Raw genomic sequence first — 24,395 nt, 5'->3', positions numbered from 1 at the left:
TGTTCTGAAGCTTCGAGCAGAGAATGTATAGAGAGGAGAATGCCCACTTCAGAAAGTCTTACGGGTTTATTACACCACCAGAGGGCGCTCCAGAGTCAGTCCTAAGTCCTAAGTCTTATGGAGAAAATCCTATTTTATAAATATTGTTCTTTTTTAAACAGAATTTTATTTAATTTCTTTAATAAATAACATATTAGCAAATTAGCACTGCAGATATAATTTTAATGCTTTTAAAAAACAGTTATAACCCTTTTAAACGAGCTCTGACTGTAACTCCAGTATCAGCTCACCAACCAATCAGATCACAGTAGCAGTAATGCAGCGACTCTACTGTATAAAACCTGTTTACTGTAGAAAAAAATGAAATATAAAGTTTAGATTTCTTTCATTTTAGCAACATATTTTATTCTACTTTCTAAAATTAAAGGAATATCATGGAGAAGAAGTTAGACTCTCTTTAATTTGAGTTTTTATCTGTTTAGCTCCATTCTCCTCCATTTATTGAGGACTCCCTCGACGGGTCCCTCTAGCGATGAGCAGTGATTTTCTGATATTCTGGTGTATTTGGGGGAGTATAAAGGTGTACCAGACATTATAAAACTATCAATATTTGTTTACTATTCTCTTTTCTGCTTCAGAGTTTGGTTAATGTGTGTGTTTACTGTGGTTCTGTGAGGATTTTAAGGTGGTGGAGACAGAACTGATTTATACTGAGCTCCCCCTCCCTGTTTCCCCCGTTATATCAGAAAATCACTGCTCACCGCTAGAGGGAGCCCGCGAGAGAGTCCTCAATGAATGGAGGTGAATGGAGCTAAACAGTTAAAACCTCAAATTAAGTATAGTCTAACTACTTCTCCAGGATATTCCTTTAATTTTTGAAAATATGAAAAGTGTTTTGTTAAAAATGCAAAGAAAGCTTACCTGTATATTTCATTTTTTCTACAGTAAACAGGTTTTATGTAGTAGAGACGCTGCATTACTGCTACTGGGATCCGATTAGTTGGTGAGCTGATTCAAGTCAAGTAGTTTTATTGTCAATACTGCATATGTACAGGACACAGGTATATAACTAAAGCTATAAAAAGCTTTAAAATTATCGCTGTAGTCTTGAAACATTTATTATTGTTCTGTGTTGATGAAAAAAAAAATAGAAAAATGATCAAACATTTATAAACTATGATTTTGCTCCAGTGCTCCATATGAACCCATTCATTTTGGACTGACTCTGGAGCCCCCTCTAGTGGTGCATCAAACCCAGAAGAGATTATGAAGTGGGTGTTCTTCTCTCTATAGATGCTCTGGTTTAATTGCTTTAATAAGGTTTAAAGCTTTAAAATAATGTCTGAGCCGCTGAAATAATTATTATTGTTCTGTGTTGTTGATTATAAAATTATTAAACATTTATAAACTGTGATTTTGCTCAGTTGCTCCATATAAACCCATTAATTTTGGACTGACTCTAGAGCTCCCTCTGGTGCTGTAACACAGTCTGGAGCAGTGTGTTTTTAATGAAAGAGAGTGAAACTGAAAGCTGCTGTAAACGGAGAGCGTTTCAGAAAGAGAGCAGGGCGGATTTCAGAGCTCAGCGCTTTATATTTTACCCGGTAAGTTAAAGATCCGTCGCTTATATGGTTTATATCGAGTTTATATAGAGTTTAAATAGAGTTTATAGAGTTTAAAGAAAGAAAAAAGAAACTCTAATAACTATTAAACAGAGCTGAGCTTCAGTTTCTGTTCCGGATCAGAGTGACTCAAATAAAAAGTGGAAGATTCAGTACTGTAAAATACTTCTGATCCGCTGGAAAACGGTTAAAACTTGAATTTAGAGTTGAATCCAGATGAAATAATGAACTAGCTGTGTGTTTGTGTGCTCTGTGGGCCAGTAGAATCTAGTACTGGTAACTTTACTGTAACTAAAACCAGCTAACAGATAACGATATGATTAAATCAATTTAAACTCCGGCTAAATCTGTGTTCTGGGCTGTTGGGGGCTTATCGTCTAATAATCGAATTAAATACAAGTAGAGAAAATTATTACACTCTTAACGAGATAACACTTTACAATTTGATCTCATTCTCACCGCGTTGTCTGTAGCCTCCTGGTAAATAGACTCAGAGACGAGTCAGACTCACGAAGCCCAACGAATCGACACCTGGTTTTACCGAGAAGAGATTCACTGAATCGGAATCATACAAACTCTACGCAGCAAAACTCTGGAAGTCTCTTTAAAGTCTATTTAAAGCCGCATTTAACTGAAAATGAGCCATAATACATTAAAACTGGCGGTGGATAAAATAATTTGAACAATATTCGAGGCATTTCTCTCACTTTTAGCTGAAAGTTAAAGTGCTCGTACTGAGGGAACCCAAACTGTTAGCTTAGCATAATTTTATCAGTAGTTTCTACCGTTTCAGCTCCAGTTTAAACACAGATATTTCAGGATAGGAATACATATTTAGGGAGATTTACTTTAAGTTTATATGTATATTAGTTTATCAGGGAGTCTAAAATAAATATATGACGTTTTTTTATAATTGTACTGTCTTTTTAGCTTGTTATATGACCAGGCCTGCCTACTCTAATGGAAACATAGCTAATTAGTTTAGTTTTATAGCTCATGTAGTTACAGAGGCCATTCAACCTAGCTAAGCTAAAGCCGGTTAGCTAACAGTTAACTTAAACCAGATATACAACACTAACTTAGCTAGCTAAAGGTTAAACCAGATACAAGAAAGCCGGTTCCCTAGCTAACTAAAGGTTAAACCAGATACAGAAAACATGTCAGCTAGCTAGCTAATGGTTAAACAAGCTATAGATAGCCAGTTAGCTAGCTAACAGTTAAACCAGATACAAGAAATTCGGTTAGCTAGCTAAAGGTTGAACCAGATACGGAAAGCCTGTTAGCTAGCTGCATATTTTATGGAAATTTTGGCATAATCTGAAATTCTGCCATATGTTATTACTAAATTCAAGAAGAAATTAATTACTGCAGCGTAATATTTCATTATATAATAAAATAATTGTATATTGGGTTTTCAGTATGTGTTCTTTTGCTTTATTGATATGGTGTCAGATTTATCTGAAAAGCAAATTTTCACTAAAAAGCACCATTTAAACACCCTTTTCAGTCAGGCACATTGAAAATTTCAATATAGCATGAACTGATGGAGTAATGAGGATAATGTGCTGGGTAAAATGTCAAATATTAATGTAGTTTTTGTACGTTAATTCTGACAATTTAATTTTTAAACAGTTTAAACACTGCACATGAATTCAGTGTCTTCCACACGAATCTCTCTGGCTTATAATGGTTTCTATAAAAAAATTGCTTACCCAATTTAATTCAGTACCAGATCTGTACCCCAAGTGAGGTTTATTCAGGTGAGGTACTGAATTTTTCAGGTGAGGTACTGAATTTTGAACACTGCAGTGTTTTTCTTTTTTATCAGGTTTTGACAGTTTGGTGCTGATACCTGATTCATGTGTTCCAATGTCCTGGTCATGCTTTAAACTGAGAAACTGTATGGAGTAGAGAGTGGCCTGTCCAGCCGGTCTTCTGTGGAAGAACAGTAACATCAGAATGGACCATCAGAACTTCTGCACTGGACAAGGACTCTCTGACTCAGAGTAACTTACTTTATATTAATAATTTAAAGCAGCATTTTCGAGCGTTTGTTCATGTAATAAGGAGAATAATGTCTTTCTGGGCTTGGCACACTGCTAACCAAGTAAATAACATTAGTGAAGTGGGCAGGACATTTGTGTAAAATCCTGTAAAATGACTCTATCACCTTAGTCCATATAGTTCCCATGGTTCTGTATCTGTCAGCATGTAAAATTCATGTGAAATGTGTATAACGACTCAAAGAATATATTACTCTTCTCGGCTGTAGGATGAGCCTAGTAGGAAAAGGCACACTTTTGATAATGAGTGTTCAGTGATGTTAATTTACAGCAATCTCAGATGTATAGTCTAATGTTTAGTTGTGGCATGTTTGGGTTGTAAAATGTTTTTAATGTTAAATCTGTTAGAATTAGATCACAGTGAAATATAACTGATAATGTTATGATGTACTCCTGCTGATTATCAGCAGCCAGATACAGCAGGATTGTGTTGGTTTAACTACAGTACACTGTATAACACTTTTAATACCAACTGAGTGGAAATCCAATTGGTAGTTGTGTGAAATAATTGCCTTGAGATATATTCACTTTAACTGTTTTTGTTTGTTTTTGTTTCCATGTCACATTTTCAGACTGCAGACATACAGAGCAGAACCTCCAGAGCCCAGCTGTGTGTCTATGAAGAGCAACTTCTCAATGATTGAGCCATATAATTTCAGTAATGAAAGAATGGGCGCTGACCTGAGGTGAGTTTACTCAAGCGAGGAGAAGCAGTGAGACCAAAATGTAACAAAGTCCAAATAAACAGAAAAGTAGAGCTTCTGTTGTTCCTGCTGCCAGTAACCTGCGGTTCATATTTTTCATAGCCATGTGTTGCTAATGTGGACAGAAATATACATCTATTGAATGGGCAGACTATCAGGATTACAATGTTCTTAGCCTTGATTCTCTTAAATGTACGACTGTTTTTTAATAAGTTTGTTTCCTACCTCAGTTAATATAAAATAGGTCGCTTAGATGTCTGTTTAGAAACACACCTCTTTTTAACCTAAAACTATGCCCAGTCAAAAGCACAGCGGGTGATCAGACAGCTTCCAGAGACCCACAGTGTGAGACACTTAATCATATCCTGCTATTAAGTGTAGATAAAATTAATTCAGTTTTTGGATCAGACGTAAATAGGTGTCTATTTCCGCCCCTAACATCTACAGTTAAAAACCTGTGACATTTTTCTACATTTGTTTTAATGTTTTATTTCTCCACATTCTCACATTTCCAGACTGCAGACATACAAAGCAGAACCTCCAGAGCCCAGCTGTGTGTCTATGAAGAGCAACTTCTCGATGATTGAACCCTATAATTTCAGTAATGAAAGAATGGATGCTGACCTGAGGTGAGAAACACACACAGTATTGTAGTGAGTTTCTGCAGGGCGTTTTTCAGGAAGTGTCCTATTGAATGTTGTCCACTTTTTACATTGGGTGCACTGCAATATTGTACACATGCTGCTTGGGCTGCACAAAATACTGTTTCAGCATCGCAATGTATGCCATCGCAATAATCACATCCCAGGATGTGCTGCATTACGCTGAGAAACTATATTATTGCCTGACACAAAAGAAGATTTTGCAGAATGTACTGAATATTTGGCCACCAAAATTATTTGGATCAAAATGCCAAAAAAAGGATAAAAAATTTGAAGACCAAATAGTATATACCAAACAATGTTTAATTTATTAAATTATATTATGCTTTGTTGCTTTGTCTGCTGAGTTATAAGAAATAATCAGAGGTTAGTAATTTTTTTTTCAAATTGTAGTTTTGTAATTGTATTTACAAATCAACGCAAAATACATACATGCTATTTAATTTACTTTTAAATAAAATTAACTAAAACCCTTGAAAAAGCTTTTCTGTATTTTTTGCCATTTCATTACATCCATAGAAAGCTGTTTTTTCATGAAAAAACTGATTATATCTATCCAATATAATTTAATTTACTTCTTTGTATCATGGCATGTTGGAATTTTTTTACTTCTTGAGAAATCTGCAAAAAAAAAATCTATGTTTGTTTCATACCACAAATGTCACCTTTATAGTAAAAGTATATTTTAACTCTGCTTTCATTCAGTCACAATAAGAAATACAGATCTCTATGGTGAATGGTGTGGTGAAATATATGAAATGTATTCTAACATTACACACATGATCAGTCTCTTAATTTTGCTTTTTTACTTTTAAACTGGACTGAAAATCTTATGTGAATTTTTAGAACAAACTCTGTAAACCTGTTTGTAATTGTGTCAGATGTTAAATGTGGTTATCTGCCATTATGTCTTCAGTTAAGACAGCTGTTCTTATTTCATTTTGATATTTTGTTTCTTCACATCACATTTCCAGACTGAAGAAATTCAGTGCAGAACCTCCAGAGCCCAGCTGTGTGTCTATGAAGAGCAACTTCTCGATGATTGAGCCCTATAATTTCAGTGATGAAAGAATCAGTTCTGACCTGAGGTGAGAGGCAGAGAGACCAAAATGTAACAAGGTGTAGAATAAACAGTAAAGTAGAGCTTCTGGTGTTCCTGCTGTTAGTAACCTACTGTGTGCTTGGTGAAAGGTGACTGATAGGATGAATTATGGTCAGAGTGCTTTAGCCTGGGTCTTAACCTTTTTTTATTTCTTGACCCGCCAGCGGGATCCTCTATCAATTATTTATGTAATTATCTGACAGTTCATTTTCAGCTTGAGTATAAGGCCTCAAGATTTGTGTGTGCAATTTCAGGGGAAAATTGGCAAAAATTGTTGGCATATTTTAATAACAAGACATATCAGAGAACATCATTCTGGTTCTGACATGATTACTCTGGAGAAGTGAGGAGGCAGGAGGAGAGCTGAATGAAAAATTGAGCAATTTACCTAAAACCTTATTGAGATTACACATGAGTACATAAGTGTAGAATCCACTGAATATATTATAATATAAACTGTATTTTTAAATTTTGTCTTTACTGGCTTTTATTACTAATAGTGTTGCTTTTTGTTTTCACTTTACTTTAATTATTTACAGAATTGTTATTATTATAATGCATACACATTTTAATTTCAAATGCAAATCTTGTGGCGTTAATCTGGCTTGTTTTTACTTTTGTTAACTTTTTATTACTAGAGAGTGACATTTCCATTACTATTTCATTGGTCCAGAGGTAATTACAGCAAAAATTAAGACTAAAACTAAAAATGTCTAGTTGAAAATTGGATTTTTTTCTCTTTGAGTCTTTTTTGCACAGCGACATTTCAGGTCATATGGGTATTGAACTGTTTTTACTTGTTTCCTTGAGCAATTTCAAAAGGGCATTTGCTGTTGTTCTTTAACTTTTTTGGATCTCAGAGGAAAAACAAAAAATCTCCTTCCTGAAAGGTGTGATTGCCATGTGGCCCCATGGTGTTTAAACTTATATTATTAAATAAATAATTTTGGTGCTTTACAGTGTTTGGAAATTACCCCCCAGTGATATCATATTTAGTTTCTGATGTTTTGACTGATTTGATTTTTTTCTAGAAGTCAAATTTAAAACAAATTGGCTTTTATGGTATGCCTTAAAATACTGCTTAAAAATTATTTCATCCTAACTGTATGTAAACTTATGCCTTTATACTATAACAGTATAATTTATATTATATATTAACGTTAGTCTAATTAATGTTAGGTATCTGACTCTCACACTATTTTTACTCATTCTCTCCCTCTCTCTCTAGCTGTGAAAGGGATGTGCGATTTCAGGATCAGTGCAGGTGTGGAGTGTGTGAGCAGATTCAGACAGATCCAGTCTCTATCACCTGTGGACACACGTTCTGTAGGCAGTGCATTAACAGCTACTGGGACCAGTCTGCTCCATCAGGAGACTTTGCTTGTCCCCGGTGCAAAAAGAGATCTAAAACACGTCCAGTTCTGTATCCACTTATGCAGGAAACCATGAAGCAGCATTACTGCCCACCAGTGAATGATGTCTTACCCACAGTCTTAGAGAAACACAGAATCAGTATGAAGAACAGGTACGAGAGCTTATTTGAGGGATTCAAAACACAGGAGAATAAAATTCTGCTGAACAGGATTTACACTCAGCTCTACATCATAGAGGGAGAGAGTGAAGGAGTGAATGAAGAACATGAAGTTCTACAGATGGAGAAAGAACTCTGGAAACAGCTGCAAGAAATACCCATTAACTGTTTAGATATATTTAAACCAGTTGAGGGAACTTTAGGTGGAATGAGAGCAGAGAACATTAGAGCTTGGATGGCTGAAGAAAGAAAAGGAGATGAAGGTAAAGAAGTGCAGAAAATCAGAACTGTGCTGACTAAAGGCATTGCTGGCATTGGAAAAACTGTGTCTGTGCAGAAGTTCATTCTGGACTGGGCTGAAGGAAAAGCCAATCAGGACGTAGATTTCATGTTTGTGCTTCCATTCCGAGAGCTGAACCTGATTAAAGGTGATCAGTACAGTCTTCATAAACTTCTGTGTGACTTCCACCCAGAGATCAAAGACCTTCATCCGAAGATCTGTGACCAGTACAAAGCCGTGTTCATCTTTGATGGTCTGGATGAAAGCAGAATTCCACTGAACTTCTCAGACTGTGAGAAAGTATCTGATATTACGATGAAATCATCAGTGGATGTGTTGATGACAAACCTCATCAAAGGAGAACTGCTTCCCTCCGCTCTCATCTGGATCACTTCCCGACCAGCAGCAGCCAATCAGATCCCAGCTCAGTTCATCAGCCGTGTGACAGAAATCCAGGGATTTAACGACTCCCAGAAGGAGGAGTACTTCAGGAAGAGAATCAGTGACCAAGAACAAGCCAGCAGCATCATCTCACACATCAGGACGATACGGAGCCTCCACATCATGTGCCACATTCCAGTCTTCTGCTGGATCTCAGCCACTGTGCTTCAGAGAATCATGAAACAAGGTAATACAGAAATCCCTAAAACACTGACTGAGATGTACTCCCACTTCCTGTGCACTCAGACACTCATGAATAGTGAGAAGTACGAGGGAAAAGACCAGAGAGATCTGATGGAACTGCTGGAGTCCAACAGAAAGATGCTTCTGAAACTGTCTGCTCTGGCTTTCAGACAGCTGATGAAGGGCAATGTGATGTTCTATGAAGAGGACCTGAGAGAGTGCGGCATTGATGTCACCGAGGCCTCTGTGTACTCTGGCATTTGCACCGAGATCTTTAGGGAGGAGTGTGTGCTTTACCAGAGGAAGGTCTACTGCTTTGTTCATCTGAGCTTTCAGGAGTTCCTGGCTGCTCTCTATGTGTTTCACTGCTATGTGAGCAAGAACCTGGAGGAACTGCAGTTTTTGAAGCCTAGGGGTGGTAAGTGGTCAGACAGTGTTCTGTTGGAAGAGCTGCTGAGAGGAGCTGTGCGTAAAGCTGTTAAGAGTGAGAATGGACACTTGGATCTGTTTCTCCGTTTCCTGCTGGGAATCTCACTGAAATCCAGTCAGCAGCTCCTACAAAACCTTCTGACACAAACAGTGAGCAGCTCAGAGAGCATCAAAAAAACAGTCCAGTACATCAAACGCATCATCCAATCAGAAGATCTTCCTTCTGAGAGATTCATCAACCTGTTCCTCTGTCTGACTGAAATGAAAGTCCAGTCTTTCTCCAAAGACATTCAGTCAAAAAAGAAGCTCTCCACCGGAGAGTGTTTAGCACTAGCCCACTTGATCCTGATCTCAGAGGAGGTGCTGGACGAGTTCAACCTGAAGAATTACTCAACAACTGAGAAGGGCTACAGGAGACTGATCCCAGCTGTGAGGAACTGCAGGAAGGCTGTGTGAGTGTTTAATCTACATTAATGTCTTTTATACTTTACAGACATGCCTTACATTATGGGGGAGACACTGGCTGACAAATCCATAACAGAATATGAACAGTTAGTAATTTAGAGTGTACCTACAGTGCTTTGGAAATGTTTTAAAGTGATTTTTTTTGTAGATCTTAAACATTTTTTATATAATTTTGTACAAAGGAAAAATATTATTTAATTTATTTAAGAAGAATTTTATCATGAAATTTAACATGAAAATCACTTGCGAAGAATAAATTGGCCCAATATGATAGTTAACTAGAAATTAACTATTTATAGGTATATGTTTGATATAGATATATATATATATATATATATATATATATATATATATATATATACTCAATATATATATTATTATTATTATATTTTTAATTATCTTTAGCAGCAGTAACACTGCAACCAGCATTTCTGATAAGTTTACTGTAAGTCTTTACACTCTTCTGGAGCAATCTATTGGATTAAGGTCTAAAATATTTTATTTTTCTGTAAATTTTCACTACTTTAGTCCCTGCCCTTTTCCCTAGTTTAACGTGTTCCTCTCATTTTTGAGCACTTTTAAAGTTGATGCGAAGTTTCTGACATAATGCAGTCTATCATAGTTCATAATGTGAATTAAAAATTCTTTGTGTTTTAATTGTTTTTTTTGTCTTGTAGATTATCTGGATGTAAACTCACCCTGAACTCCTATGAAACTCTGTGCTCTGCTCTGAAATCAGTAAACTCACCACTGAAAGAACTGGATCTCAGTAAGACTGAGCTCCAGGATTCTGGAGTGGAGCTAATCTCTGATGGGCTGAAGAGTGTAAACTGTAACCTGGAGATACTCAGGTGAGCCTTCTGTCAGTACCATTTACCCATCCTGCACTGAAGCACCGTCATATTTTAAAATAATACTCGAGCTCTCAGCAGAGCCCTGGTGTGTATTGTACATCAAATGTAAACATGAAGCTGTAAACAGGGCAGTGGTGTGTTGTGGTTACATTCATGACACAGATGATTGTTATATCTCTTATATATTCAGCCTTATTTCCTGCCCTTTTTTCCTGATCCATTTTCTAAGCACTTTTAAAACCAATCAGAGATGGAGTTTTTGAAATCATGTGATGTCTTGATATTGGAGTGTGAATACTGTATTCCCTGTATGTTAATAGTTTTTTCTTTGTCTTGTAGACTATCTGGTTGTAAAATTACCATGAATTCCTATGAAACTCTCTGCTCTACTCTGAAATTTATAAAATCAGCAGTGAAGGAACTGGACCTCAGTAACACTGAGCTGCAGGATTCAGGAGTGAAGCTAATCTCTGATGGACTGAAGAAATCAAACTGTAAAGGGAAGATACCTGGGTAAGCTTTCTGTTAGGTGATTTCTGAATGGAAAAATCAGTAAAATTTACCTATCCTGCATCAGTGTCACCTGTCACAAAAAAACAGAGCAGAGCCCTGGAGTGTATTATACACTGTATACACACTTATAAAGTACTGTGAAAAAAGTATTTGCTCTACAAATTTCTTTTGTTTTTGCTTTTTTTAATCATACTTACATTTTTCAGATTAACAAACATGAGTAAATATAAAAAGCAGTTTATAAAGGATAATTTCATTTGTTATAGGGAAAATCTTTTCAAACCAATCTAACCCTATGTAAAAAAGTATTTGCCCCTAAACTTAAATACTTGGTAATGCCACCCTAAGCAGCAAGAAATCTGTAAGCAGTCAAGTACTTTTCTAATCTTGCGAGATTAAATGTGACGATATTTCTCGTCAAGCTTAAACCTGTCTCGCGGGAAGAAAAAAAATAGTTTAGTGTGGACTTTTTAAGAGGGATCTGGCAACACAGTAGCGATACAGCGGGCAGCTGAGCGGTGAGAGCAGCTCTCAGCAGAAGAGGAAAATTCGGGTATTTGAAAAGACCAATCACGTGTGGGGTAAGATCACCAAATGCTCTCTTCAGTCAATCAGATCTGTGCAGACGCGGTAATGAATAAATAAATAAATAAACACACCGCTCCTCACGCGGGATCGAACCCGTGTTGTCAGGGTTGCGGTCGTGAAAAACGTCTTTATAAGGAGATAGGGAGCCCGAGAACGGGCGGAAAAACGAGAACTGGACCATACTGAATTCTAATTAAATAACGTATCGTAGGCAGTTGTACGTACCCTTAGTTCTGTACTGTATTTTAAAAAGAAATTGTCTCTGTTTGCACTTCAAGCATAGTCTTGACTAGTATGGTTTTGCATAGTTAAATTACAAGGGATTTAGGAGAAAAAACACAAACTATAGGCTTAATATGACTGGTTGTGGTTTGCACTTATTGTTTGCTCTATATAAGACCTAGAAAAGTTTAATTGTTATTTTTTAATCTTATTTTTATGTCTATTTCCTATAAAATCAATGTGTGAGAGAAACCAGTCTGTTAAATTTGCGTTATATGATTTTGTCAAATAAAACTCTAGTTTTCAAGCCATTTTTCATTTTTGACATTTTCTTTAAAATTTTATTTTGAAATCTCGTCTCGTTCTCGTGAACCCAATATCGTGTCTCGTCTTGTCTCGTGATATTAGTGTCTCGTCACACCCCTACTGGGAACTTTAAAATTAAATAAAGTATATAACTATTAATATAAAAAAAATTCTTTAGACATGACTGGAATTGTTGTATATTTCTAAAGTGGTCAGTGAAGAGACATTCGGTCACCAGTCGTTCCTAAAACAGAAGAAAGAATAGTCTATAAGACCGTCAATGTAGGAAGATCACAGCTTTATTAGATGTTTTTTCTAGACTGGCCATACAGCTCCACGGTTCACTCCTGACTGCACCCGACTCCACCACTATAACGCTCAAGTGGTATGGTTTAATTAGCACAATCAAGTGAGTAAGAAACTTACGTAATCTATATAATTACATGCTCAATGATTAATAATGTAACCAATTCACAAAGTAAATGAGAGTTTTTAGGCGTTCCAGTTGTGCTGTGCACACACCCCTGCTAGTTACACACAAGTGCACAAACCCAAATTTGTGTCAACAATAAACAGAATACAAAATAAAATACATTTCAGTAAATGAGATGCTGACAAACCTTAATAGCGTGACTGTGCAGGTTAGTTTCCTCTGCTGAGATGTGCAGAAGCGCTGCACCATTTAAATAGCACTCCAGCATGTCAGAGCGCACCTGGCTCTTAAAGGTTACATTAATTTCAGTAACAACTTAAGTTTTATATAGGGATTGTCTTAAGAGAAATCATTATTAACCTTAATTTCTTAAGTGTTGCTTAACATTCTGTAACATTCTGTTTCCTTAGAACTATTTAAGATATATAAAACCTCACCCCAACACTGGAAAAACAGAATATGGCTTAGTTTTTAAATTAATAAGTTATACAGTCTACATTTTTAAAAATTTTCTGCTAACAGTTCAGAGCCATTAATAAACAGAAAGTAGGAGTAAACATTACTGTTTATACATGCACAGTTACAGCAGAATGAAAGGGAGAGTGAGTGAGAGAGAGATTAGCATTGAGAGGGTGCTGCCTCTCGCATAGGGGGAGTTTAGGTAATTATTTTCTGAGAGAAGTATTGAGTAAAAGTATTGAGTAAAAGTAATTTGTCAGTGGAGTCTGAAAAGTTGAAACAAGACTGATAAGTTAGCAACACTGGTTATTGAACAGTGTTGTTCATTGAAACTTTGTCGTGGTTATTGATGTGCCATGTCAAAGTGCACCAAGAATGGTTTTGATGATAGCAGTTTGTCTAAATTTGTTGTGATCCAAGTAGGACTGAACAATAAATCAGTATCAGTATACATAGAATGTGTTTATTACCGATGATAGTCATACGATTTTTACTGCCAAGTAATTATTTGAGCAAATTCAACAGACTAATGCTCATCAGTACTGTAACTGCCTTGTTACTTGGACCCATGCTTCCCTCATATCTGGCCACCCTGGGAAGTCAAGTACTCTACACCTGCCACACATTGCTGGGGGGGGGGTACTGTCAGCCTACCTACTTGGGAACTTCTCACTCAAGACTCTAATTCTCTGCATGCACTCTCAGTGGAACTCTCTAACACTAATCACATGACGCTACGCTGTACCTGCTCTCCTGAATACTAATTACTGTTTCTTGTGTATATATACCACCCAGTAGTTGCAGAATATTGAATCTCTTGTTTTGTTTCTCGTTACTGATCTGTGTTTTTTTCCTTAACAATTGTGGTGGAAATTGTGACCGAAAAATAAGTTGCAGAGTCTCTGAGTCTGGATCAAAATGAGTAACAAGGTTTATTGAGAAGACAATGTGTAGTACAGAAATCTCCTAACTACAACAGTGCCTCAGTGTCTCTTATACTCCCAACCCTTTGCTTCCTGACTACTTAATATGGGTATACGTGCCACCAGTGTGACATGTTGACTTCTTCTGACAGGTGGTCAGAGCTATATGACAACTTCTTCTTCAGCATATCAGGCCAGTTCTCAAGACTGTGGTTTTCTGTACCCTGAGGGAGAAATGACCCTGGGCTCCAGATAACAGATAGAACAGTGACGCGCATTCCTCAGAACACACACACTGCTCATGAGATTACATTATCATTGTATGGAACAAAAATAAATTACTAATAACCGTCACTGATTAAGAATCATTTCAATGAACACATTCCATCACACTATCCATTTTGTTTTGCACATTGTATTGATTGCTTGTTACTAACCTATTTTTTTTATTCTTTCTCGCCTTAGCCTACCCTCTAATACTTTTTTATTCTGTGTATGATCCTGGATTGTCCGATCACTCTCTGATATGTTGTTCATTTATGCTGCAATTTGGTTGCTGACCCTGCCTGCTTTTCACTACCATGTTTTGCTAAACCCCCTTTAAAAAATATTATATTGTTCATCTGCATTTGTCTGGCCTGTGTGACACATGTGAATTGTCACATCTCCTGTAATTTTTTTGTATTTTCTTTTGTGAATTAAGGTGAATTAAACTATCAAAACCTTCTGCACTGTACAGGTGTACACTATTTACAGCATTTACAGGTTTTCTGTTTTTTTTAGTTCTGAAATGAAAATTGGATAATCAAAATGTACACGGTCCAGAGTGATACTGCTTTACTGTTTTCTCCTGGTCCTTTTTTTACATTCATTATTTCCTGCCCCCTTTCCGTGGTCTAAAATGTCCCTTCGATTTTGAGCACATTTTAAAGTTGGAGTGAATTTTTTAGAAATTATGCAATGTCCCCATAATTCCTAAAAACTGAGAGTGAATTTGTCATTGTGTGTTTTGTTTTTCTTTATCTTGTAGATTACCTTATAAACTCATCCTGAACTCCTGTGAAACTCTCTGTACTGCTCTGAAATCAGTAAACTCACCACTAAAAGAACTGGATCTCAGTAACACTGAGCTGCAGGAGTCAGAAGTGGAGCTAATCTCTGATGGGCTGAAGAGTTCAAACTGTAAACTGGAGATACTCAGGTGAGATTTCTGTCAGGTGATTTTTGAAGTGAAACATAAAGTACAGTTTAGAATAATGCTCAGGCTCTCCGCAGAGCACGTGGGTGTACTATAAGTTAAATATACATATGAATATAAAATATTGTGGCGTGGAAGAGGAAGGAGGACTCGTGAGACTCATTGCAAGTACTCAACAGCTCTTTATTTAACCGGCTTGCCACTCACTTACAGCCTTTAACAAGGCTAGGAGAGCGAAACCCAACTGCTAACACAGCTCAAACAGCCCTGAGGCCACCAACCCAGCTATCCAACACGAAGATGGTAGGTCCCCTTAACCCACCCAAAACATGCCCCCATAATGCCCCACTGGCCCCGGATTAACATAACCCGCCCCCACAGGCACACTAACAGCTGGCACACACACACACAGACGCCACATAGCCCCCCCCTAAGGGTCAGCCGTCCCGGCGACCCCACAAACCCAACAATAAACCCCATGAACAACAAAACATGTTTTTTTTTTTTTTTTTTTCACAATTATTCACACACAAAGTCCCGAAGGCGGGCGGGCGGCCTCCTCACCCGCGGCAGCCTGGAGGGGCCGGGCAAAGCGCCACCCGCCAGTGGTTCCACAGAGTCAGAGTACTGGTCAGGCTCAGGAGCAGGGCCGGCAGGTTCCGCACCGCCGTCCCCAGTGTCCAGCAGTCTCGGCCTATATGGGGCCAGCCTGTCCCGGTGCACAATCATCCTGCGCCTGCCCCACCGGATCCTGTACACCACCTCCCCAAGCCTGGACAGCACCGAGCACGGACCCACCCATGCCGACTGAAGCTTCGGGCACAGACCCTTTTTACGCTGAGGGTTGTACAGCCAAACCCTCGCCCCCACAGATAAAGGCTCCCCAGATACGCGCGTTTCTGCTTCCGTCCGGCAGCAGACTGGTTCGAGCACGTGAGCCCGTGCGCTAAATCCAGTGAGGACAGGAGACGCGAAACGAAAGTGGGCGCGTCCGTAGCGTGCTCGCCCCCATCAGGAGGCGCCCCGAAAGCCAGAGCCACCGGCGTCCTCAGCTCGCGACCAAACATAAGCAGAGCCGGCGTGAATCCAGTCGTCTCCTGCACGGCCGAGCAGCAGGCCAGCAGCACGACCGGTAGATGTACGTCCCAGTCACGCTGGCCTTTGCTCGACACCATGGCCAACTGCGCTGCCAGCGTGCGATTGAAACGCTCCACCAGCCCGTCACTCTGCGGATGAAGGGGCGTCGTCCTGGTTTTATGAATGCCCAAGATGCGGCAGACCTCCGCCATGACCTCCAACTCGAAGTTCCTCCCCTGGTCGCTATGCAGCTCCTCCGGAACCCCGAATCTGCAGAAGAACTCCCGCACCAGGACATCCGCGGTAGTGACCGCCCCCTGGTCCGGCACCGCGTAGGCCTCCGGCCACTTTGTAAAATAGTCCATCGCCACTAAGACGTAGCGGTTCCCAGAGTCCGTCACCGGGAAGGGGCCCAACACATCCACGGCCACCCGCTCCATCGGGCCGCCGCACTGATAGGGGTGAAGTGGGGCCTTTCTTGGCGGCGCACACATCACAGCAGTGCACAAAGAGCTCCACATCAGCCCTGCACCCAGGCCAATAGAAACGTTGTCTCAGGCGCTTCAGGGTTTTGGTAACGCCAAAGTGCCCAGCCCCAGGCGACCCATGGACTCCCCGTAGGACCGAATCCCTAAGCGCCCGCGGTAGCCCATTCGCCGGATCCTCCCAGGTATGACACAGCACGCCATCGGATAAGCTAAAGCTAGCCCAGTTGGAGCGCAGCGCTTTAGCGACCGGACCCAACGGCACCACCTCCTCCCACGACGGCGTGACATTCGCCTCGAGCGCGTGTACGGCCCACATTAAGTCGCGATCCGCCCGTTGCGCATCTCGGATCTGTTCCACGGACACCTGGGCCACCACTACACCGCCGGTCACATCCGCTGAGACTGCAGCGCAATGAGCAGTCTCAGCGGATTTCTCCTCCGCACGAGCGCAATGCTTACAGTCCATGGCCACACACGGCCGGCGCGACAAAGCGTCCGCGTTACCATGGCTACGGCCCGGTCGGTGCACAACCTCGAAGCTAAACTCCTGGAGTCTAGATATCCAGCGCGCGAGCTGGCCCTCGGGCTCGCGGAAACGCATGAGCCACTGAAGTGAGGCGTGGTCGGTGCGCAGCAGAAACGGGACCCCATACACATACGGTCGGAAATGCTTAAGGCCCTCGACCACCGCGAGTAGCTCCCGGCGCGTCACGCAATAGTTACGCTCCGCCTTGTCTAGGCGGCGACTATAGTATGCTATTACGCGCTCTGAGCCATCCTGAACCTGTGATAGAACTGCTCCGAGGCCACGGTCGCTCGCATCAGTATCCACAACGAAACTCTCCGACATATTCGGATACGCCAGAACCGGGGCATTGCATAGACGGCTTTTTAGCTCCTCGAACGCTCGCTCCGCCTCGTCAGACCAACGGAATGTCACACCCGGTCTAGTTAAATTGTGAAGCGGCGCCGCCACGTCCGCGAACCCCCTGATAAACCGCCTGTAATACGACGCGAGCCCCACAAAACTACGAACCATTTTCGCGTTACGTGGGACAGGCCAGTCACGGACAGCCTCCGTCTTTTTAGGGTCGGTTTCCACACCAGCACCGCTCACTACATGGCCCAGAAAATTCACGCGCTGCCTCAGCAAGTTACACTTCGCCGGGTTGAGCTTCAGGTTAGCCGCCTGAATCGCGCCGAGCACCACCTCGAGGTGAGAGAGCGCGGAGTCGAAGTCGGTCCCGTGCGCCATGACGTCATCCAGGTAAACAACGCAGCACGAACGCGGGATCCCGCTTAACACGCGCTCCATAAGACGCTCGAAAGTAGCCGGCGAGTTACACAACCCAAACGGGAGCACCGTGAAATGCCATAGAGCCAAGCCGAGCGAGAAAGCGGTTTTCTCCCTATCCCCTTCAGCTAGGGGCACCTGCCAATACCCGCTCCTCAAATCTAGCGAGCTGAACCAGGCTGAGCCCGATAGCTGATCCAGCGTATCGTCGATCCTGGGAAGCGGATAAGAGTCGAGCTTCGTGACGGCGTTAAGTCGGCGGTAATCAACGCAAAAACGCCAGTTCCCGTCCTTCTTTTTTTGCAAGGACCACCGGGGCCGACCACGGGCTGCTCGAAGGCTCAATAACGCCTGCACTCGCCATATCACGGACTAACTGCTCAGCCGCCACGCGTTTCGCTAATGCCAGACGGTGCGGTCTCAGCCTGATGGGCTGGGCGTCACCTGTGTTTATAGAATGAAACGCGAGGCTAGTCCTAGTACACTCGCGCTCAGACACAGCGAAGCTAGCACGAAAACGCTCAATCAGGCCGCGTAAGCGCAGTTGTTGGGGCTCTGATAAGCCCACACAACTGTGCTCCAGCATCTCTTCAATCGGATCGCTAATTAACCCCACATCTAATGGACCCTCGAACATAACGTGCACCGAATCACACGCATCCCCCCCCAACGGCTCACTTACCCCGCACTCGTCATGTTCCTCTACGGGGAGTCCAGTCACCAGAACCGAGCCCCGTGCACAATCAATGACGGCTCCAACGCGTGCGAGCAGGTCCTTGCCCAGAATGCACGGATCGTTGATGTGCCCAACCCAGAACTCCTGCTGAAAGGGGCCCTTGCCAACATCAACAGTCAGCTCCGTTAATCCCAGGAGAGCGATAGGATCTCCGGTGGCCGAAGAGAGAGCGATGCGCCGGCTGCAGTCCACCCCAAACTCGCCTGCCACATCCCTCGCGAGCTCAGGCTTTATCAGCGAGACTGACGAGCCCGTGTCCACCAGCGCGTCCACCATCACTCCATTCAGCGTGCACTTCAGAAAATAGCCGCCGGGTCCGACAGCTCCGTGATCAGGTTCCGAGGGTAAGCCTAGAATCCCGGCTCCGCCTCCATCTCGGTGGATCATGGGCTCCGGGCGACGCCCCCCACGGTTCCGGATGGCAGGACAGGATGAGTTCGGTCCGCTCAGCCACCTCCACCGCGGCCTCCAGGGTCTGTGGGTCGGCCAGTCTCACATGTTTGCGCAGCTCGCCTGGCTCTAGAGCGCGCAGGAAATTATCCAGCGCGAGACTTCTCTGAGCCCCTCGCGGAAATGCCGGATACGCTTGGCGGGTTAGCAGAACCATCTCAGACGCCAGCACGCCCAAAGTCTCTCCCCGCTGCCGGCGCCGGTCCGCCACTAGCATTTTGGCGGCCGCCTCGGAAGGTTGACGGCTGAAACGGGTTCTCAGCGCCCGCGTCAAGTCAGACAGCTCGCAGCAGCACTCCGCGGGGAGCTCGATCAGCACTCTCAGTGCGTCTCCCTGCAGCGCCAGACAGAGGTTGGCCGCCGTCTCAGCATCCGTCCAGCCCCCACGGCCCGCCACGATCTCCAGCTGGGCTTCGAAAGCCGTCCAGTCAGCGCTTCCGTCATAGAAGGACAGGCGGGGATGAGCCGTCAAGCTCGCCGTCAGCGCGCCGTCCACTCTGGGAGCCGGCGCCACCGATTCCACGCCATGCGCCGTCCTCGCGCCATCCGTTCCGCGGGCTCGACCTTCGGACAGCCTGCTGGTGCCGTCAGGTCTGGGCCCACTCCGCTGGTGAGTCTTGCCCCTCGTCCGCTGGTCCGCCGATAACCTCTTCAGCCATTCGATTTCCCCTGCCAGCATCTCCATATCATCCAGCAGGGCCACTTCTGACACCAAATGTGGCGTGGAAGAGGAAGGAGGACTCGTGAGACTCATTGCAAGTACTCAACAGCTCTTTATTTAACCGGCTTGCCACTCACTTACAGCCTTTAACAAGGCTAGGAGAGCGAAACCCAACTGCTAACACAGCTCAAACAGCCCTGAGGCCACCAACCCAGCTATCCAACACGAAGATGGTAGGTCCCCTTAACCCACCCAAAACATGCCATCATAATGCCCCACTGGCCCCGGATTAACATAACCCGCCCCCACAGGCACACTAACAGCTGGCACACATAAACACACACACACAGACGCCACAATATCATGGCATTGTATTATTGATTGATTGCTAATTGCATCTCTGCCTATAGCACAGTTGAATCTGTGAACTATGGAATCACTTGGAACTGTAAACCAAAATAAATAAATTGTATATATAAGTTAAAAAAAATTCTTGTATGTTTTAATTTAACCAAAATATACATGACCCAGAATAATACTGCTTTGCTAATTTCTCTTTGTGCTTTTTTTCTACATTACATGCAATGTCTCCATAATTCCTGATATCTATGAGTGTAAATTGGATGTTCTCTGTTTTTATAGTTTTTTTTCTGTCTTGCAGATTATCTGGATGTAAACTCACTCTGAACTCCTATGAAACTTTGTGTACTGCTCTGAAATCAGTAAACTCACCACTGAAAGAACTGGATCTCAGTAAGACTGAACTGCAGGAGTCAGAAGTGGAGCTAATCTCTGATGGGCTGAAGAGTTCAAACTGTAAACTGGAGATACTCAGGTGAGATTTCTGTCAGGTGATTTTTGAAGTGAAACATAAAGTACAGTTTAGAATAATGCTTGGGCTCTCCGCAGAGCATGTGGGTGTACTATACATTAAATATACATATGAATATAAAATATCATGGCATTGTATTATTGATTGATTGCTAATTGCATCTCTGCCTATAGCACAGTTGAATCTGTGAACTATGGAATCACTTGGAACTATAAACCAAAATAAATAAATTGTATATATAAGTTAATAAAAATTCTTGTACGTTTTAATTTAACCAAAATATACATGACCCAGAATAATACTGCTTTGCTAATTTCTCTTTGTGCTTTTTTTCTACATTACATGCAATGTCTCCATAATTCCTGATATCTATGAGTGTAAATTGGATGTTCTCTGTTTTTATAGTTTTTTTTCTGTCTTGTAGATTATCTGGATGTAAACTCACTCTGAACTCCTATGAAACTCTCTGCACTGCTCTGAAATCAGTAAACTCACCACTGAAAGAACTGGATCTCAGTAATACTGAGCTGCAGGAGTCAGAAGTGGAGCTAATCTCTGATGGGCTGAAGAGTTCAAACTGTAAACTGGAGATACTCAGGTGAGATTTCTGTCAGGTGATTTCTGAATTGAAATATCAGTGTTATTTACCCATCCTGGATTGAAGAAGCGTCTTGATTTTAAATAATTTTCTTTACAAAAATGAATAATTTTGTCAGATTTCCTCAAATAGTCTAGCAACAGTGTCCCTACTGTTCAGTTCAGAAGTGAAATAACATTTCATTCATAATGAAATATGAATTGAATATTATAACTTACTCTCTCTCTTACCTCTTCCTACTCTCATCCTTCTGCCACACACACCCACACACAGAGGTCCTGCTCCAGTAAGGCCTTTGTTTCCTCCTCTACATGTTGAATGCTTTGTGGTAGTTGTTGTTCATTTCCTCCATTATAGCTCCTGGGTCAGAGCTTTCTGTTTGCTGAAATGTGGAAAATTGTGGACACAGTGTTTAGATTTTACCAATACATGGATGTAACACACTGTAAGTCACTGTTATTTACCCACTCAAAATCCCACATATCTGAAACAGAGATGTAAAATGGCCCAATTCTGAAACCTCCCAAGGCTCCCAACCCACTTACAGGTGCCTTTAATGGCTAAATATAACACGTACATTAGAACTAACTGAATGGATGAAGCACCATGTGGAGAAAGGCAGAAGTGACATAGTGCTGCTACAACTTTTGCCTCTTAAAGGGAATGACAATTAGCACACTGATTGGTTTTATTTCATGATATGCCCAAAACACACCCATGATTAATTAAGAGAATTAGTACACGCCTTTTGCTGCATGTTGTGAAAGGTGTATTTTTTTGCGCAGCTGCGTGATGCACTATTGACCGGTGCATCGTAGATCGCTAAAATAGGACCCCAGGTACTTAGTTACAATGAAAATATGAAAGAAACGCCATTTTAGGTACATCATACAACAACATTACCGTTTTTTTTATTATTTCTTTCAGACATAGACAAGAGGTACTGACTGTCTTTCTCTTTCTTTCAGACTGGCTTTATGTGATCTTGAAAAACAGTCTTGTGAGTATTTGGGATCAGTTTTACTCTCAGAAAACTCCTCCCTGAAAGAGCTGGACCTCACTAACAATGACCTTCAGGATTCAGGAGTGGAGCTGCTCTCTGTTGGACTGAAGAGTTCACACTGTAAACTGGAGATTCTCAGGTGAGAGTCATTCTATAATCATTTATAAAATTGTCACCATTTCTCCAGAACTCCAGGGCATTAGTTTTTCTTGCAGAATCAAGTTCTGATTCACCCAGATTCCAATTTGATTTAATTTTTGATTTCACATAAAAAATCTGTTAAAATGACAGGTTTTGTTCAGATATTATGTTTTTTTTAGAGAACTAATGATGTAAATTGTAAAGGAACACTTAATCTAACATTATTAAAATAATACCCTACTCTTTAATGTTGGTTCTAAAGAGTGTACAGTGACTTGCAAAAGTATTCACATACCTTACATTTTTTTCACATTTTGACACCTTACATCCACAAGCTTAGTGTATTTTATTGAGATTTTAAGTGATAGACCATCAAAAAGTAGCACATAATTCTGAACTTTTCCACAGCTTTGTCTCTGACCTGTCTATGGTCTCTGAATTCCTTGGTCTCAATGATGCTGTTTGTTCACTAGTGTTCTCTAACAAACCACTGAGGTCCTTACTAGGGGTGTGCCATATCATATCGTACGCGATTATATCGCCAACATTTTTGAATATCGTGAATGATATTATACCCTGAAACATCATGCCATAACACCTACCCCTAATTATCACATCAGGGTTCTACTTTTTTGCTGTTTTTAGCAAAAGAAAAATTCACACTGTTCTTATTTCCTATTAAATATCTACTAGAGACAGATAATATTTGTTCAGTATCATGTATTTTACTTTAATCCTGGATATATGGAGATATTTGGAGTGCATTATTAGTATTAGTATCATGACATTCGGGATCATTGGCTTAGAATACAAATCTTCTAAAATTCTTGTACTTTTTTAGATCTCAGTTAGGGGTGTGCTGTTTTGTTATGTTGCAGTAGTGTATTTTTTATTTTTTGTCATATCGCCAAGAGTATTGTTATCACGATATCACAATATCACCATAAAATATTAGGGCCATATGGCCCACCCCTAATCCTTACAGAACAGCTGTATTTATACTGAGACTTAATTACATACAGCTGGACTCTATTAAATAATTAAGATGATTGTACTGGACTTTATTAATGCCAGCCTTAACACCTAATGATTTTCAGCGGTTTTGCGTCCTGGCGCTCTGATAAAATCAACCGTGGTTAATATTACCATAAGTCTGGAGCACAGCTTGCGCAAACAGTGATGTAAACAATGTCAACAACCAATAGGAGAGCTACAGGAAGAGGCAAGAATATATTTCATGTGAAATACTTTACTGTGTACAGTATTTTTAAAACAGGTAGCATTTTAAAGTCATTATATTTAAAGTTAATTTATTTTGCACTACTTTGTCTTATTGTGCAGTGTTATTTTTAATACAAACAAGTTTAATAATTACACATTTTGCAAGAATGATGTTCTTTATTGCTTTAATTTGAACTAAATTAAGGCAAATGTACAGCAGTGAAACTGTGATTCTTTGCTTTACAAGGTTTTAGCAAAAAAGGGAAAAAAGAAGCTTATAGGCAGAGTTGAACACCAAATGTATTCTATTAAAAAATATCAAGAAATAACAGCGTGGCAAAAAAAATAACTGTTGAATGGGACAAAAGTTGTTAGTCTTTGATTATTCACAGTACTGATATACACATCATTTGTAACCTAATATGTTATATGTATTGTACGTAAACTCCACCAGAAGCATGATGGGAAATAATCTCAGAAAGAATCTAGATTCAGTCTTGCAGTTAGTGATAGTTAGTCTTTGCAAAAATATTAGTCTTTGAGTAAAAAGTCTGTGAGTAAAAGGTCTTTTCAGAGTCTTTTCAATGTCGTGTAGTGTATTGACAGGGTATTTTCATTCCACTTCACAATAAGGTGGTACTGTGTTTTGGTCTGTCACTTAAAATCTCAATAATATACATATAACTTTGTAGTTCTAAGGTGACAAAATGTGGAAAAGATAAAGGGGCACAAATACTTTTGCAAGTAATGTAAACACACACTCGCCCTAGATTCTCACACACTGCCACAAAACTTAAAATTTGTCAGAATAGACAAACCTTTTGTCCCTGATGTGGCTCCATAGGAGTGTTAAATGTCCACACAACTTCTCAAGTAGAATCCCCATCTATCTGGCAGCCACTACCATGCCTTGCTT

The 24,395-nt window shown here is 41.0% G+C and overlaps 1 protein-coding gene across 2 annotated transcripts in view; it reads left to right on the top strand.

Moving 5' to 3' along the window:
* Positions 1-24,395, top strand: part of LOC111196209 (NACHT, LRR and PYD domains-containing protein 12) — a 280,945-nt gene that overhangs the window by 152,421 nt on the left and 104,129 nt on the right. Inside the window, exons 10-15 of one of the 2 annotated variants that reach the window (XM_049470066.1) lie at positions 10,160-10,333; positions 10,676-10,849; positions 14,811-14,981; positions 20,346-20,519; positions 20,941-21,114; positions 22,083-22,256. In XM_049470066.1, coding sequence (XP_049326023.1) covers positions 10,160-10,333; positions 10,676-10,849; positions 14,811-14,981; positions 20,346-20,519; positions 20,941-21,114; positions 22,083-22,256 — 1,041 coding nt within the window. Of the gene's footprint in view, positions 1-1,524; positions 1,605-10,159; positions 10,334-10,675; positions 10,850-14,810; positions 14,982-20,345; positions 20,520-20,940; positions 21,115-22,082; positions 22,257-24,395 lie in introns of those variants that run through there. The other variant, XM_049470068.1, reaches the window with a different exon arrangement.

This window comes from Astyanax mexicanus, chromosome 21, assembly GCF_023375975.1.
Source record: "Astyanax mexicanus isolate ESR-SI-001 chromosome 21, AstMex3_surface, whole genome shotgun sequence".
NCBI lineage: Eukaryota > Metazoa > Chordata > Actinopteri > Characiformes > Acestrorhamphidae > Astyanax > Astyanax mexicanus.
The sequence above is the reverse complement of the archived record's forward strand: the minus strand, read 5'-3'. Positions and strand labels throughout refer to the sequence as shown.